The 18,422-nt window shown below is 40.9% G+C and overlaps 1 protein-coding gene across 1 annotated transcript in view; it reads right to left on the bottom strand.

Moving 5' to 3' along the window:
- Positions 1-18,422, bottom strand: part of LOC143806870 (uncharacterized) — a 347,780-nt gene that overhangs the window by 98,487 nt on the left and 230,871 nt on the right. The window contains exons 35-37 of the mRNA XM_077287851.1: positions 8,829-8,927; positions 6,279-6,620; positions 2,724-2,755 (exon numbers count right to left, since the gene is read on the bottom strand). Of these exons, the coding sequence (XP_077143966.1) occupies positions 2,724-2,755; positions 6,279-6,620; positions 8,829-8,927 (473 nt within the window). The remainder of the gene's footprint in view (positions 1-2,723; positions 2,756-6,278; positions 6,621-8,828; positions 8,928-18,422) is intronic.

An 18,422-nucleotide genomic window follows, 5' to 3' on the forward strand; every position in this document is an offset into this window, starting at 1 on the left:
CCGGAGGTTCTTTCTTGGGCTCACTCATCTAGGGTGGGTGGACATTTCGGGACCAAAATGACATCTGAGCTACTGCGAGGACATATTGGTGGCCGCATATGGCCCGTGATGTTGCAGACTATGTTTGGGCATGTGTCTCCTGCGCCAAGAACAAGTCTCCTCGTCAACAGCCAGCTGGGTTGCTTCACCCCCTGCTGGTGGCAGACAGGCCCTAGGAGATGGTCGGGATGGATTTTGAGGTGGGCTTACCCAAGTCTCGTAGCTGCACCATTATTTGGGTGATAACCAACCATTTTTCCAAAATGGTGCACTTGGTGCCTCTTCCACGGCTACCTTCTGCACGGGCTCTGGCTGCGTTGTTTATCAACACACATATTTCGCCTACACGGTATGCTGGACAAAATTGTCAGTAACCGGGGTCCCCAGTTTGCATCTCGTTTCTGGAGAGAGCTTTGTCGTCTACTCAGCATTGAGTTGAATCTCTCCTCAGCATATCATCCCGAGATGAATGGGTTGGTAGAGAGGGCCAACCAGACCCTGGTCACATATTTACAACATTTTGTTTCTGCCAGGCAGGATGACTGGGCATCCTTGCTACCATGGGCGGAGTTTGCACTTAGCAACACTCTAGCCGACTCCACAGGTCAGACTCCTTTCCTCCTTAATTACGGCCAGCATCCGCGGGTCCCTGTGCCTATGCCCGTGTCTTCCACTGACTCCAGGGTGGCAGACTGGGCTGTGGAGGCACAGGACATTTGGGACTGCACTCAGGATGTCATCCGGGCCTCCAAGGAGAGAATGAGGTCCTCCACCGATGCACATTGGCGCCCTGCTCTGACCTTTCCTCCTGGCGACTTAGTGTGGCTCTCCATCTGTAACATCAGGCTGCAAGTTGAGTCCACTAAGTTTGCACCTCGCTACTTGGGTCCCTTCAAGGTCCTCGAACAGGTTAACCCTGTGGTCTACCGTCTGGCCCTTCCTCCACGCCTAGGTATCACCGACACCATTCATGTGTCCCTCCTGAAGCTCGTGTACATGTCCCGCTTTTCCGAGTCATCTGCCGGGACATCGGGTTCGTCTTCGGATGATTACGAGGTGAACGCTATTTTGGGGTGCAAGGTGGTACGTGGCAAAAAATTTTATTTGGTGGACTGGAAGGGTTATGGCCCAGAGGACAGGTCCTGGGAGCCTGCTAAGCTCATTCGAGCTCTGCAGCTCATTGCTGCCTTCGAGCGTAGCGAGGTCCATGGAGGGGGGCCCTAGGAGGGGGGGTAATGTTAGGTGTCAAGTTCCCGCCTCTGCACAGGGGGAATCTCGAACCACTTCCGCTGCGGTCTCCCTTTCTTCTCCAGCCACAGTGGAGCCTGCTCAGTGGAGACATCAGTCCCAGCATCTGGCTCAGGCTGGTACTGGGCGACTGGTTACTACTGTTCTTCCAGGCTCTGCCTTTTTAGCCAGTACTGGTCAGTGGCGAGCAGATGTCTCTGGACTAAGTCCTGCTTTTTTCCTTCTGAGCATGCCCAGGGTAAGACCTCTCATTGGAGGTCGGGGGTCACATGCTCAGATACTGCAGCAGCTCCCATTGGTCCTCTAGGTAGGTCCTGAAGTTGCTGAGGTACTGTAGCAGCTCCCATTGGTCCTCTAGGAAGGTCCTGAAGTTGCTGCAGCTATAAATGGATTGCATGGCCACACGGCCATGTGCTAGTATCAAACCAATGTCTATGAGCTCAGTGCCAGTGTGGTCATGTCTGGATGCAGTTAGGGTTTGGCTGAAATAAGCCCCTAGAATACCGGCACCTCCGGTGAGGAGTTTGTATGAGTGCATGCAGGGCCTTGGCTGAAATAAGCCACTAGAATACTGGCACCTCTGGTGAGGAGTTGTTTGTCTGTTTTCTCTGACTGCATGACCACAGTTTGCTCTGGTTGGTAGCTGTGTACCTCTGTGAGGTTATCAGGGCACAGCATCTTGTTCCTAGCGACTCTGTGGAGTTAACAGAGTTCGCTTATACCGCCATAGAGCGCCGCCATTTGCCAGCAGCAGGTTCCTCTCCTGCACGGTGGACCCCGGGTTGCGAACGCACCTAATAATACATATATATACTCAGTGCATTCCACCAACCATAACATGTATATGGGCATATAGATCATAGGAAGCTGAATAAAATGATACATTGATGTCTGCATTCTGGTGTTTTATTTCAGAGAAATCCAAATTTTTCTTAATATGTAAATGAGCTGTTAAGATCTATGTGCCAGACATAGATCTCCCTGACAATCTGCCTCCAGAGCTTATTTTAAATGAATGGGGGCATTACCAGTTTGAGACACGTAGATCAGTAGAGCAGACTGTTAGAAATTACATGTCTTACACTAGTAATTTCCCCTTTAATTTTAAATAAGTTCTGGAGTCATATTCTCATGGAGATCTATGTCTGGCCCATAGATCTCAAGAGCTCGTTTACATATTAGGCAACAAGTTGATTATTCTGGAATAAAGCATCGGAGCACAAATATTAAGATATCATTTCATTCAGCTTCCTATGACCTGCATGCCCATATAGATGACTTATGAGGTTTAATCATACTGATAGGTTCATGTTGATAATACTTTAAAGGGAATCTAATTGTCATAGACATACATTTTACACAAGAATGTATTATATAGTTATAACATACTGACTTAAATGGCATTGGCAATAATATTAGATTATCTGTAGACTTACCAAATATTCAACATTATTTTGCACACATACTCCTTTGAGAAAAAAGAAAGAAAATATAAACAAGTTAAAAATGAATTTTCCTGTTCATAAAATAACATAATAATATTGGGAATTGAGAGTCATCAGTGGTTGATACCTTTTAATGGCTAACTGAAAAGAAGGTAACAATAAAATAATATATGAATTTCTGAAACCGATTGCGAAGCTCAGGTTTAATATTGTCTAAATTGCCTGAAAGGAAACCGGTCATGCCTCAAATCTGCAGTTTAATAGCATTTTATAGCCACGTGGCTACTGCACTGAGGACCCTGCTACAGGGAAGAAATGAACATTATTCATCTGAACAGTCTCGGCTTTCAGTCACTGAGGCATGGCCAGCACAGCTTCAGTCACAGCTCAGTACATAGGAAGTGGCTGGCTGTAACCACACCCCAATACTGACTGACAGCCAGTCCAGCACTGATACTCTGTAGAGTCAGCTGTCAGTCAGTGCCAGGCTGTGCTTACAGCTGCCACTCACTAGGTATGGAGCAATGACTGAAGCTTCATTGGCCGCACCTCTATGACTGAAAACTGGAGGCTGAAGGGAAGAAAAAGTTAATTTCTTCCTGGTAGCCACACTTTCAGTGCAGCAGCCACATGGCATTAGAATTCTATTCACCCGCATATTGACTCAATTTCTGAAGGTTAATAGCAATTTTTTTTTTACGTCACAGGTTCCCTTTAAATCAAATTGATACAAAGATCACATCCACAGGACACTATTGCCTGCAGGGCTCTAAGATCATGTTGACATCACGATTTTAGTGTTCTTTAACAAATATAATGGAAAAGCTCCAGAAGAATGTGGTAAATGTGTTCAAATGGCCATATTGCCAGATGTTGCCCAAAAGTGTATAATTTTGTCTTCTATATCTTGGCAGGCGGATCAGCAAGTTAGACTATGGCATTCCATCCCTCAAATTCCAGCAATAAAAATCCACATCAAACTAAATTAAAAAAGAAAAAGTGACATGAACATGACTTAACATAAAACTTTAATTTAACCATCCTAGTGTATACACAAAATGTGGTGACTACACTTTCTTGCTTTGTGCTGAGTATAGTCCGATTACCACAGAGTGACACAATGAAGAAGATGGAGACATTTTTTTTCCTCATCCAAGAAAATCAATTCACACTATGATCACACTCTGATCAGAGTGTGATTAGCATGATTGAACCAATTTTGGATAAGAGAAAATATGCTGGTGTGACTCTAGCCTTAATGGCTCATGCACATGACCATATTTTCAGTTTCAGAGTGATCTAACAAAACATCGGATCACACTCGGACCAATGTTATTCTATGGGACCAAGCACATGTCCAAATTTTTTCCATGGACCGCAAGAGTCCGAGGAAAAAATTGCAGAATGCCAAAGTTGGATCCGACTATAATATCGCATGTGCCCAAGCAGGTCCATGGGTCAGTGGAAAAAATCGGACGGACACAATGGAGAAGACGGAGAAGTTTTTTTGTCCTTCTTCTCATCATAGAAAATCAGAGCACACTGTGATCACTCTCTGAGTAAACTCTGACCAGGGTGTGATTAGCATAATCAGCCCAATTCTCTCGGATGAGCGAATATACGCTTGTGTGAAGAAAATGGGAAAATCCAGCAACCGCAAAAGTCATAAAGCTTCACATTTATTAGTAGACTTAAAACATGAAAAGGAAAAATTTAAAAAACATGATAACAGTGGACGCATTTCGAGCTACACTAGCTCTTAATCATCAATATGAGCCTTTTTATTTTGGGATCATTTTCATAGTCTTTACCAAGTGGGGCGGCTTACAGGGCGATTACACAAAACAGTTTAAAAACAGAGAATCTTGTGAGACATGCCCTCCTTGGAAAATGCCATAAATATTAGCCCTATATAAAAAGGTCCAGATCATTGTAAACATATGGCAAATTAAAACAAAATAAATACATAAGAGAGCAGTGGGAATAAAATAATAGCAAAATCTAGCCACTTTTGACCAGGTGATATGTCCCCTTTAAAATCTACAGCTAATTGCTGCAAAGTTGATATACTTAGCATTTCTAATTTTGGTGTTTTGTTAGATTTTTTTTTGCTCACTCCTTGAGAAAGCCACTAGGCGAAACGTACGTTGGAGTCTCAGGAGCCACGGGGTACGGACCACTGGTACATTATTCTACTATTCCTTTCCCCCATTTATCTATGCCTTTTTTCATATATACATGTTTGCTATATTTATTTATAATAATTATTCTATAGGCTATTTATATGGGGTTTGAATATACTGTATAATATGATCATGTTATTTAGTCTTTGTACCTAATAGAATTATCTGTGCGCTGTGGTTTCTGCATATTTTGTCACTTGGTTTCCCTTTTTATGTCTTTCATATTTTAATATTATGATCAAATACAAATTTAATATTTTACATACTTTTTTCTTTTTGGTTTATTTACTAATCTTGAGTACAGATGACTGAAACACAACCTATAAAAGGGAATGAGTCATCAAGTTTTTACTTCCTAATCTGAGAGCAGCATAATATAGTGGCAGAGACCCTGATTCTTGTGATTTGTCACTTACTGGGCTCCTTAGTGAACTTATTCTAAAATCACTTTATAATCAGCATGAGACTATTACTAGAGGACCAGTAAACCTGCTGCCATGTAGTCCAACCACACCCCCACCACTGATTGCAGCTGTCTGACTATGTGCAGTGTACACAGAATGCTGACAATTGGCAGTGTGGGCGGAGTTATACAGGGCTCAGCATTCAGAGAACTGCTAGATCTGAATCAGATAAATCAGTGTTTAGTCAAAACTGTGGAACTTGGAAAAAGTAAGTGATTCAATGCTGGATTCAGGGATTCAGAGTCTCTGCCCCTACATTATGCTGCTCACAGATGGGGTAGAAAAAATCTGCTGACAGATTCCGTCTAAGGTTTTTGCTATGTAATCTGAATACAGTATGAGGTAGAGGTTAAATCGCTGAATTCAATGATGTGTCACATGTCAGGCTGTGCGTTGTTGTTTACTTAACACTGAAGGTTTTATTACCTGGTGATTATCATTGCTGGATTACAGCAGCTGCAGCAGTGCATGACTGCTAGTATGACTCCGCCCACTCCTGTGATAAGCAGCTCACTGTCTATAGACTTTGTACATAGATCGTCTGGTGTGGACAGGAATTATGGTTTCTATGTCTTCATTATGCTACTTTCAAATGAGGTAGCAAAAACCTGCTGACTAATTCCAATTAAAGTGAAACATGCTCTGATCATGTCATATTTTGGCAAGTTTTCCATAGGTTTCTCTAGAAAATGTATATCTTAAATGTGACATATTAACAAAAAGAAATAAACCTACAAAATGCTTGTGAAAAGGAATTAAAAAAATTCAAAATTCAGTGGCCTTGTTTAAAACCACTGAATAAATACCATGTGTGAAAAAGTCCTAAAAACTTGAATCTCTGCTCCCTGCAGATCGTTAATGTCTTAAAATGACATACGGTATATTAATTTTGCATTTACCTGTAGTTGGTATTGTTGGTGGGACTGTAGCTGTACAATAAGGAGGTAAAGATTCGCAGCAAAAAACGCTGATCTCATAGTTCAAGCAAAGGTTGTTGTGCTGATCTTTGTTGTTACAGATGAGTCCGATGGAGACATCACATGTCACATTCTGTCCCAGATCGCTAAGTGGCACATCTGGTTGGCTTTTTGCTCTGCATGAAATATTCAGTGGCTTCTCACAAATGTCTTCTCCTGCTTTCCTGATGTTATCAAACGTCTCATAATCTCCTCCACTTTCAAGTGAAGGATAAGACACATCAAAATAGCGTGACCATGAACAAACAGGTGTACACTTGGGGACTGAAAAACACAATAGGAAACAAAATCTGTAAGTACAAGAATTCAACAAAATGAATATTTGCTTACCTATTTATACATATTTATATTTCACTTTTCAAAAACAATATATATTGATAAGTAGAGGAAGCGTCCCATGCCCAGGTCTGTATTCTAGGGTGTGTATTTGGCTTGGGTTTATGGTGTCTATTTTGAAACTTGGTTTAGAATTTTGTACTTTTTCTAAGGTCTGTATGTATTTCCCGTGTCTGGTCTGAGGTCTGTATGTATTTCCCGTGTCTGGCCTGAGGTCTGTATGTATTTCCCATATCTGGTCTGAGATCTGTATTGTTTTCCCAAATCTATTCCATCATATAAAATAAAGTTAGACTACAGGAGGCAAATATTACAATCTTGAAATACAAACTTGGAATGGATGTGTTGAGTGAAGGATCTAAAAGACATTGATGGATAAAATATATATACTAAATGGGAATGATTGCAGTAACCTAAAGAATGCATCTATAGAGAATAAAAAAGAAAAAGCTCCACGCGTATCGCCACTAGAGATGTGTCTTCATGGACTGCACCTTTGCCCCTGAAGAAGCAACAACTCTAGTGGCGATACACGTGGAGTTTCTTCTTTGTCCCCTATTGATGCATTCTTTATGAACAAGTTCCTACAGTAGGTTTGGTACTTTATATCAGCAGATTTGGATAATTTCTTTTGGCTGTGCTGGTAGTATGCAGTTATCAGCAGTGCCTTATTTGGATTTTGCTATCTACATTCATCACTGTGTATTGCCGATTCAGTTATTATTAGTGATGAGCGAGTGTACTCGTTGCTCGGGTTTTCCTGAGCACGCTCGGGTGACCTCCGAGTATTTGCTAGTGTTCGGAGATTTAGTTTTTATCCTGGCAGCTGAATGATTTACAGCTACTAGCCAGGCTGAGTACATGTGGGGGTTGCCTGGTTGCTAGGGAATCCTCACATGTACTCAGCCTGGCTAATAGCTGTAAATCATTCAGCTGCCGGGAAGAAAACTAAATCTCCGAACACTAGCAAATACTCGGAGGTCACCCGAGCGTGCTCAGGAATACCCGAGCAACGAGTACACTCGCTCATCACTAGTTATTATGCTTACTTTGACAAGACTATTTCTACTTTCTATACTTACTTTTATGTGATATATAATTTGCGTAACTTGTTATATAAATCATTTCTCATTCATTTTGACATTTTTGAGGTTATTGTCATTCCCATTCAGTATATATATTTTGCATCCATTCCAAGTGTGCATTTCAAGATTGTATTATTTGCCTCTGGTAGCCTTTTCATTTTGTCTGATAGAGCAGAGCTCTATTATAGGGCTTATCTGATTAATATTTTTGATTGCCATCTTGGCTTTTTTAGTGTTTTTAATTTTTTTCTGCATTTCATGTAAATAAACATAATTTTTTTCTAAGTGATCCCTTGTTTCGCATAATTCTTCACTCTTCATGTAGCCCTTTGGGTATGCTTTGGGTGGATGCCTCTTTTAGGATGGAGCCATCTTGTTCCATGGGTTTATACCCCCTGCTCCTTCCCGGCTTGTTGCATAACATTGACTGTGATACCAATCAGTGCTGGACCACTGGTGAGTTAACCACTGGACATCAGGCATTTGACACATTCACTTCCATGGAACATTACTAGATATTAGCGAACCCCATCATAAATGTTTTACATTCGTTGCCGGACAGTTAGTACCCGAAGCTTAATGCCGGTCCGTTGCAATGTTCAGAGTTCCAGGGGAAATCCATGAGCGAGAGACAATAAATTTGGAATAAAGTTTTGGGTCGGTTACCAGAACCCAAATTTCCATGGGTCCACTGATCCCAAAACTTTTCTCCTTTACTATCGGAACCCCACGAAAGATAATATTACGTGTGTTAGAAGTTTTTTTTTCCCAAAACTCAACATCAAAATATAAATACTCTAAATTTGGTTTTGATATTGCATTTTTCCAGAATTTGTGGATTTTCCTCTGCCAGAAAGAGTGAGACATTTTCTATAGGGCATGTCAATGATCTTTGCATTCATCATATGTGGACATACACTTTGTCTCTTTAATGGCCACAAACACACAGAAGACAGTGAATTATAAAAAGTTTAAAAAAAAAAGTTCTCCACTAATATTTAACACATTATTATTAGCATAGAAGCAGAAATAAATCACAATAGTAACTTACCACAAGTAACACTGGCACAGCATCCAATGTATGATATCTTAGGCTCTGAATCGTCTGGACATGTGGGAATTATCCTATTGCATAAATTAATATTGCACACTATGAAGAAAAGAAAGAAATGCAATTATTATCTTGAACGTTCTCTATTCTGGCTACAATAACAGTTTAAAGTTTGAGCCACATATGAGTAAATGCTTTTGTTGCGGGAACCAATTTTTCACTTACTATATACACAAAATATAAACTATAAAATAAAGCATATTATACCCAATATGTTTATTGAATGAAGACCCTTGGCACACTGTAAAAGGAGCACTCAGCACTTAACACTCAGAGGCGCTTTCAAGCAATTTTGCATCAAAGCGTAAAAATCTATAAAACTAAATAGTAACAGTTATTTCAAGTCTTATTTAATAAATCAATAGTAAACACAAAAATGCTGTAAATAAATCTGTAATATATCTTAGCAGTGAAATACGTTTCTCCTGGACTGATCTTTCAATCTAAATTCACAAGTAAAATCGGTAAAATCTGTATTCAGTGAAGGCAGACTTTCTCATTACTGAGATAGGAAATGACAGTGCTCCTAAGATTCTTGGAAGAGGGGAGGGAGGAAAAGCTAGAGGAAGATACAGACTTCCTTCTGCAAGTTACAGTTCTCCATAGAACTTTATGAGCACCAAGTGTTATCTCCTATCTCAGTAGTAGTAACATTTGTATTCATTGAAAACAGATTTTTATCCATGAATTGAGAATTTTGAAAAGAAAAGAAAAGTCCAGGAGGAGAAAATAGAAGATTTCTTTGATAGAATACATTACAAAGTTTCTTGTTTTCATATTTAACCCCCTTAACCCCCGGAGTTTTTTTGGTTTTTCGTTTTCGTTTTTTGCTCCCCTCCTTCCTAGAGTCATAACTTTTTTATTTTCCATCAATATGGCCATGTGAGGGCTTATTTTTTGCAGGATGAGTTGTACTTTTGAACGACATCATTAGTTTCACCATGTCGTGTACTAGAAAATGGGAAAAATATTCCAAGTGCTGCGAAATTGCAAAAAAAGTGCAAGCCCACACTTGTTTTTTAGTTGGCTTTTTTGCTAGGTTCACTAAATGCTAAAACTGCCATTATGATTCTCCAGGTCACTACGAGTTCAAAGACACCAAACATGTCTAGGTTACATTTTACTTAAGTCGTGAAAAAAAATTCCAAACTTTGCTAAAAAAATTGCTCAATTTTTCGATACCTGTAGCGTCTCCATTTTTTGTGATTTTGGGATGGTGTGGGCTTATTTTTTGCATGCCGAGCTGACGTTTTTAATGATACCACTTTTGTGCAGATACTTTCTTTTGATCGTCCGTTATTGCATTTTAATGTAATGCTGCATTGACCAAAAAAATGTAATTCTGGCGTTTTGAATTTTTTTATCGCTATGTTGTTTAGCGATCAGGTTAATGCTTTTTTTATTGATAGATTGGGCGATTCTGAACATGGCAATAACAAATATGTGTATGTTTGATTTTTTTTTATTGTTTTATTTTGAATGGGGCGAAAGGGGGGTGATTTAAACATTTATATTTGTTTTACTTTTTTTCATATTTTTAAATACTTTTATTTTTACTTTTGCCATGCTTTAATGGCCTTCATGGGAGGCTAGAAGCTGCCACAACTTGACTGGCTCTGCTACATAGAGGCGATACTCAGATTGCCTCTATATAGCAGAATTACAGCATTGCTATGAGCGCCATAGAGGTCTCAAGGAGACCTTTGGTTGTCATGCTCACACTCCGATGACCCCCGATCACATGACGGGGGTCACCAGTGCACGCATTTCCAGCCAGATGGCCAGAAACGATTGGTAAATGCAGCTATCACAGATTGACAGCGGCATCTAACTGGTCTGGTTCTGTTATGATGACCCCACATGGTCTGAAGTGCAAATTCCTTAATTGATGTAAAAAGACATAAATCCATGCGACACATTCATTCCTGCACTAAGTGTGTCAAAGGTAGTCATAAGTTTATACTCCCAGATTCTCCTGTCTCTCTGAGATTTGAAGCTACCTTTCAAAACAAGTAGTTTCAGGTCCATGGTGCTATGATCAGGCATACAAAAATGTTTGGCCACAGGTAGATCCATTCTTTTTTCTCTTATTGTATGGCGATGAGAGTTCATCCTTGTTCTCAGTTTCTGCCCTGTCTCCCCTACATACAGACCCCCAGTTGGACATTTAGTACATATAATTAGGTACACCACATTAGAAGTGACGCAGCTGAAAGTACCTGGTATCTTGTAGTCCTGATGTGAATTGGGGATCTTTATCTTGTCCGTGGTCATTATAAATGGACAGGTTTTAATTTTTTTCTGGTTGCAAGGAAAGGTACCTGCAGCTCTTGGAGAGGACAGGGAGCTCTTGACAATGATGCTTCTTAGATTTGGGGGCTGCTTAAAACACAGTAGTGGGGGGTCTGGAAAAATGGATTGTAAGTGGGCATCTTTTTGTTGTAAAGGTTGTAATTTCTGTGCAGCTCCGCTTAGCACCTCCAGATTTGGATTGTAGGTGACTACTAGAAGCACCCGGTTGTTTTCTTCTTTAGCTTTGTAATGTAGCAGGTGATTCCTTGATATTCTGGTGGCTCTTGTAATTTGGTTTTCAATTGCTCTTGGATGGTAGCCCTGACTCAAAAAAGGTCTTTCTGAGGCGACCAAGGTGTTCATCCCTATCCATTGGGTTGGAACCTATACGATTGAATCTGATGGCTTGGCTGTAGACAATGGAGTTTTTTATGTGTTTTGGATGGAAACTGTCCCATTTAAGTTATGTTGGACGGTCGATTGGCTTCTGATACAGGGATGTCTCTATTTTATTGTACTGCAGCTTAATGATGGTGTCCAAAAAGTTAATTTCAGTGCAGGAGTAGTTGAGTGTCAAGTTGATGGTGGGATGAAATTGATTAAACTGTTCATGGAACGTCTTTAGCTGTGGCTCAGACTCCATCCAGATGATTAAAATGTCATCAATGTAGCGGTAGTAGGCCAGAGGCCTGATGGGACATGAGGACAAAAAGTCACTTTCAAGCTTGGCCATGGCAAGATTTGCATAATGTGGGGCCATTTTACTTCCCATTGCTGTGCCAGTCTCCTGTAGATAGATCTTGTTGATGACCATATGGGGTCATCATAACAGAACCAGACCCCAATCAGAGGACAGCAAAAAATTAACTCCTAATCTAGGAACTTTCCAATATTTATGGACACAACTGTTTATCACTTATCACTCTCCCATAATGACAGTCCTGTGCTGTGTTGTGTATAAATATGTGATTCTTCAGAATTTGCTTTAGTCTGTGCCTGATGAAGACTCCTGCGTAGTCTCGAAAGCTTGCAATTTGTTACAATCTTTTCAGTTAGCCATTAAAAGGTATCAACCACTGAGGACTCTCAATTCTAAATATTTTTCCATGTAATTCATATAATTTTTTCTTTGTAGCGCAAATATTGAAACAATCAGTTTTTTGTATATATTTATCAATGTTCCCGTTGCATCCTGAATAACATATTGAATGAATTCTCCAGGTTAGTACAGTTGCAGGGATAACAAATAAGTGTAGATTTATTGTTATATATATGTAGCAAAAATATGTTTTCATATTTTTACTTCTTTTTTTGAAAATGTTTTATACTTTTGTGTGTTTAATATAATTTATACCCAAGAGATAATGCTAGATACTAGATTTCTCTGGAACTTGTTTTTTTCTTTTAGCATTCATTTTCTACCACTGTAACTGGGGCATCCATAGGAGTCCTACCCCAGTTACAGGGGAATACTGTGCCAGGTTTTACTAGCACAGATGATCTGTGTCTGCTATGCCAGCAGAAACGCAGTGATCATACAGTATAATCATTAGGTCCTACAAAAGTAGTCAGCTATGCTTTTGAAGGACCTGGTTGAGTGCCATGCAGATGGCAATAGAGAAGACAGAAGCAGTACTAAGCTGCTTCTGATTTGATCCCAGGGTCCTCAGCCATGTCTTGATAGGTAAGTATTTGTTATTGCTAGATTTCATGCTCTAAACCAGTGATTTTCAACCAGTGTTCCGCGGCACACTAGTGTGCCGGGACACATGGTCGGGTGTGCCGTGGGGAAAGTTCCCCAAACTATGCTTTAACCCTTTCTACCCTTTCAATTTGCGCTGCCTGGCACAAGCATCTCAGTCAGTGCAGGGCCAGGCACACATAGGGGTTAAGGACACAGCCAGCCAGCGTGACATTGTGGGCGGAGAGTTCTCCTGCTCTACTCTCCTGGCTGCAAGCAGTGCTGAACTTATCAGGCACAGGCAGATTCCCGGAGCTGCTACCGGCACCTGAGTGAGTGCCATGCTATCATTATCGTTGTATGTTCTGACAGTCTACTCTGGGTGACCTGGGGCGGCCATGGGCTGGGCGGCTGCAGCTGACATATATATATATACTACAGCAGCCGCCCAGCCCAGGCCCCCAGCACAGCCTGTATAGATACAGTGTATATAATATATATACAGGACAGGTGCTGGGGGCCTGGGCTGGGCGGCTGTTGAAGTATATACACCTGCACAGTACCACTCCTCCTGTATATATACACTGCACAGTACCACTCCTCCTGTCCTGTATATATACACTGCACAGTACCACTCCTCCTGCCCTGTATATATACACTGCACAGTACCACTCCTCCTGTATATATACACTGCACAGCACCTCTCCCCTGTATATATACCACACAGTACCTCTCCTCCTGTGTATATACACTGCACAGTACCACTCCTCCTGTATATATACACTGCACAGTACCACTCCTCCTGTATATATACACTGCACAGTACCTCTCCCCTGTATATATACACTGCACAGTACCACTCCTCCTGTATATATACACCGCACAGTACCACTCCTCCTGTATATATACACCGCACAGTACCACTCCTCCTGTATATATACACTGCACAGTACCACTCCTCCTGTATATATACACTGCACAGTACCACTCCTCCTGTATATATACACCGCACAGTACCACTCCTCCTGTATATATACACTGCACAGCACCTCTCCCCTGTATATATACCACACAGTACCTCTCCTCCTGTGTATATACACTGCACAGTACCACTCCTCCTGTATATATACACTGCACAGTACCACTCCTCCTGTATATATACACTGCACAGTACCTCTCCCCTGTATATATACACTGCACAGTACCACTCCTCCTGTATATATACACCGCACAGTACCACTCCTCCTGTATATATACACCGCACAGTACCACTCCTCCTGTATATATACACTGCACAGTACCACTCCTCCTGTATATATACACCGCACAGTACCACTCCTCCTGTATATATACACTGCACAGTACCACTCCTCCTGCCCTGTATACACTGCACAGTACCACTCCTCCTGTCCTGTATATATACACTGCACAGTACCACTCCTCCTGCCCTGTATATATACACTGCACAGTACCACTCCTCCTGTATATATACACTGCACAGTACCACTCCTCCTGTATATATACACTGCACAGCACCTCTCCCCTGTATATATACCACACAGTACCTCTCCTCCTGTGTATATACACTGCACAGTACCACTCCTCCTGTATATATACACTGCACAGTACCACTCCTCCTGTATATATACACTGCACAGTACCTCTCCCCTGTATATATACACTGCACAGTACCACTCCTCCTGTATATATACACCGCACAGTACCACTCCTCCTGTATATATACACCGCACAGTACCACTCCTCCTGTATATATACACTGCACAGTACCACTCCTCCTGTATATATACACTGCACAGTACCACTCCTCCTGTATATATACACCGCACAGTACCACTCCTCCTGTATATATACACTGCACAGCACCTCTCCCCTGTATATATACCACACAGTACCTCTCCTCCTGTGTATATACACTGCACAGTACCACTCCTCCTGTATATATACACTGCACAGTACCACTCCTCCTGTATATATACACTGCACAGTACCTCTCCCCTGTATATATACACTGCACAGTACCACTCCTCCTGTATATATACACCGCACAGTACCACTCCTCCTGTATATATACACCGCACAGTACCACTCCTCCTGTATATATACACTGCACAGTACCACTCCTCCTGTATATATACACCGCACAGTACCACTCCTCCTGTATATATACACTGCACAGTACCACTCCTCCTGCCCTGTATACACTGCACAGTACCACTCCTCCTGTCCTGTATATATACACTGCACAGTACCACTCCTCCTGCCCTGTATATATACACTGCACAGTACCACTCCTCCTGTATATATACACTGCACAGTACCACTCCTCCTGTATATATACACCGCACAGTACCACTCCTCCTGTATATATACACCACACAGTACCACTCCTCCTGTATATATACACTGCACAGTACCACTCCTCCTGTATATATACACCGCACAGTACCACTCCTCCTGTATATATACACTGCACAGTACCACTCCTCCTGCCCTGTATACACTGCACAGTACCACTCCTCCTGTCCTGTATATATACACTGCACAGTACCACTCCTCCTGCCCTGTATATATACACTGCACAGTACCACTCCTCCTGTATATATACACTGCACAGTACAACTCCTCCTGCCCTGTATATATACACTGCACAGTACCTCTCCTCTGTATATATATACCACACAGTACCTCTCCCCTGTATATATACCACACAGTACCTCTCCTCCTGTATATATACACTGCACAGCACCTCTCCCCTGTATATATACACAGCACAGTACCTCTCCCCTGTATATATACACTGCACAGTACCTCTCCTCTGTATATATACACTGCACAGTACCTCTCCCCTGTATATATACACTGCACAGTACCTCTCCCCTGTATATATACACCGCACAGTACCTCTCCCCTGTATATATACCACACAGTACCTCTCCTCCTGTATATATACACTGCACAGCACCTCTCCCCTGTATATATACACCGCACAGTACCTCTCCCCCTGTATATATACACTGCACAGTACCTCTCCCCTGTATATATACACCGCACAGTACCTCTCCCCTGTATATATACACCGCACAATACCTCTCCCCCTGTATATATACACCGCACAGTACCTCTCCCCTGTATATATACACCGCACAGTACCTCTACCCTGTATATATACACTGCACAGTACCTCTCCCCTGTATATATACACTGCACAGTACCTCTCCTCCTGTATATATACACCGCACAGTACCTCTCCCCTGTATATATACCACACAGTACCTCTCCTCCTGTATATATACACTGCACAGCACCTCTCCCCTGTATATATACACAGCACAGTACCTCTCCACTGTATATATACACCGCACAGTACCTCTCCTCTGTATATATACACTGCACAGTACCACTCCAAGGAGTTCCCCATTCTGGCCAACAAAGCTATTTTGACATTGCTCCCATTTTCGACCACATATCTATGTGAGCTGGGCTTCTCAAGCTTGACTGCGATAAAAACTAAAAACAGGGAGAGACTGAGAACTGTTGAGGAAGAGCTTTGTGTGTGTCTTTCCACCATTCCTGCCAGGATATCCCTTTTGTGTTTATCGAAACAGGCCCAAGTTTCACACTGAGTGAGTATAAATACATTTAGAATCTATATTATTAACTATATGTAGAATATGTACTGTTTTAGTGTCATTTTGTGCCATTTTGGTTGGTGGTGTGCCCCGGGATTTTTTAAGTATAAAAAGTGTGCCGCGGCTCAAAAAAGGTTGAAAATCACTGCTCTAAACCATAGCATAAACCTAAAATGGTACTGGGTTAAATGTACGGACCTTGGTCATATTCTGGTTAAACAGTTTTTAATATCTTATATATTACTTTGAAATAGGTCCTGTTTCAGATCGTCATTAAAGCCATGACAACGTATTCTTTATTGACTTTGGTCTCTAACATCTGGGATCAGGATTATACATTTAACACTCCCTGCTGATAACCCGGGCACAGATTTTGTGTTTATCAGTGTCGTGGGTAAAGTGCATCCCGCCTCTGCACAATAAGGCTGGATTGACACAAAGTGTTTTCCAGAATTTTATGCGCTGTTTGTTTGTTCATTTTTAGTTAAAAAAAAAAATTCTGAAGTTATTTTAAAGACCACGGAAAAATATTGAAAAAAATTCTACATACATGGTGATTTTGTTTTTGTGTCTTTATTTTCAGGTGCTGGTTAACTTTTTGAAATATTTAAGTTTCTGATGCTTTTGTGGCATTTTTATTGTTGGTTTGTTTGTTGGGTCTGTTTTATTCAAAAAGTGGCATTCTCTAGGTATGGAATTATTTTTCTAGATGTTTTTTCACATAGGTTCTCTGTAGGACTTGGAAAGTGATAAAATGTTTTGAAAGTTACAAATTGAAAAAAAGCAGCAAAATTTAATGACACTAATGTATTTTAAAACCCATTTCAATGCAGATTTGTCATGCTGTATTTGAATCCAAAGTCAGAAATCAATAGGTAAGGGTCAGGAAGTATGGTATTTAGGAAAGATTCTAATTTTAGGGTTTTTTAACGCACAACATGCTTAATTTTTGCAAAACAGCACCTCAAAGCAATCTCAAATTTAATACTCATTCGTGAAAGCCAGAATATCCAAAAACGTCGATAATTTCAGTAGTTCTTTTGATTATATACTAACATTTCTTAAATATTAACCCAAGAAATAAATCCTTAATGTATGTGCACACCTTGAGCATTTGCAGGTAGTTTGTCTATACTAAAAACGCATCTCTTGGCAGGAAAGAACACAGCAATGTTTTAACAAGCTTTTTATATGCTTTTACTTGCATTTTGCTCATTCATTTGAATGGATGAAATAGGTGCATAAGCTCTGAAAGAATTGACATGCTGTAGATGTGAATACAACACACTGATGGTTAAAGAGAATTTGTGAGCACGATTGTGTACTGAATAGGAAAGACATGGCTGTATTGGCTCTGTTACGCAGATTACATTGATACCTTTGATGAAGAAATCCGATTTGTTCTTCTACATTAAATTTGACATTTTCTACTAAATATATTTCAGTGCACGGGGGCTGGACTGTGCACTGCATCTTTTCCTACCTGCCTGTGATTCCCAGCCACTCTGCTTGCCTCCAGTCTGTGAATGGCCTGCCTCCTCTGTTAAAAACCTCAGCGATAACCTGTCCTTCAAAGACTGGAAGCAGGTGGAGGGGTCGGGGAATCACAAACAGAGAGGAGAAAACCTAATTAGTAGAAAACTTCAAATGCTGATTATTAGAAGAACTACAAAGGATCTCTTCACCAAAAGTATCAACATAATCAGTATCACAACACAATTACAGCCAAGCCTTTACTTTACCTTACAAAACTGTGCTGACAAAATTTCTTTAAAATACACATGGAAAAAAAAGCAGAATGTGCATGGGATGTCTGAAATCTCATTCCTTTTGGTGGTGCTCCTCTAAGGAGTAGTCTCAAGTTCTTAAATAGCTCTAATTAGATAGACAACATGAAAATAAGAAAGTTTG

The sequence above is a fragment of the Ranitomeya variabilis genome, chromosome 2, assembly GCF_051348905.1.
Source record: "Ranitomeya variabilis isolate aRanVar5 chromosome 2, aRanVar5.hap1, whole genome shotgun sequence".
Taxonomy (NCBI): domain Eukaryota; kingdom Metazoa; phylum Chordata; class Amphibia; order Anura; family Dendrobatidae; genus Ranitomeya; species Ranitomeya variabilis.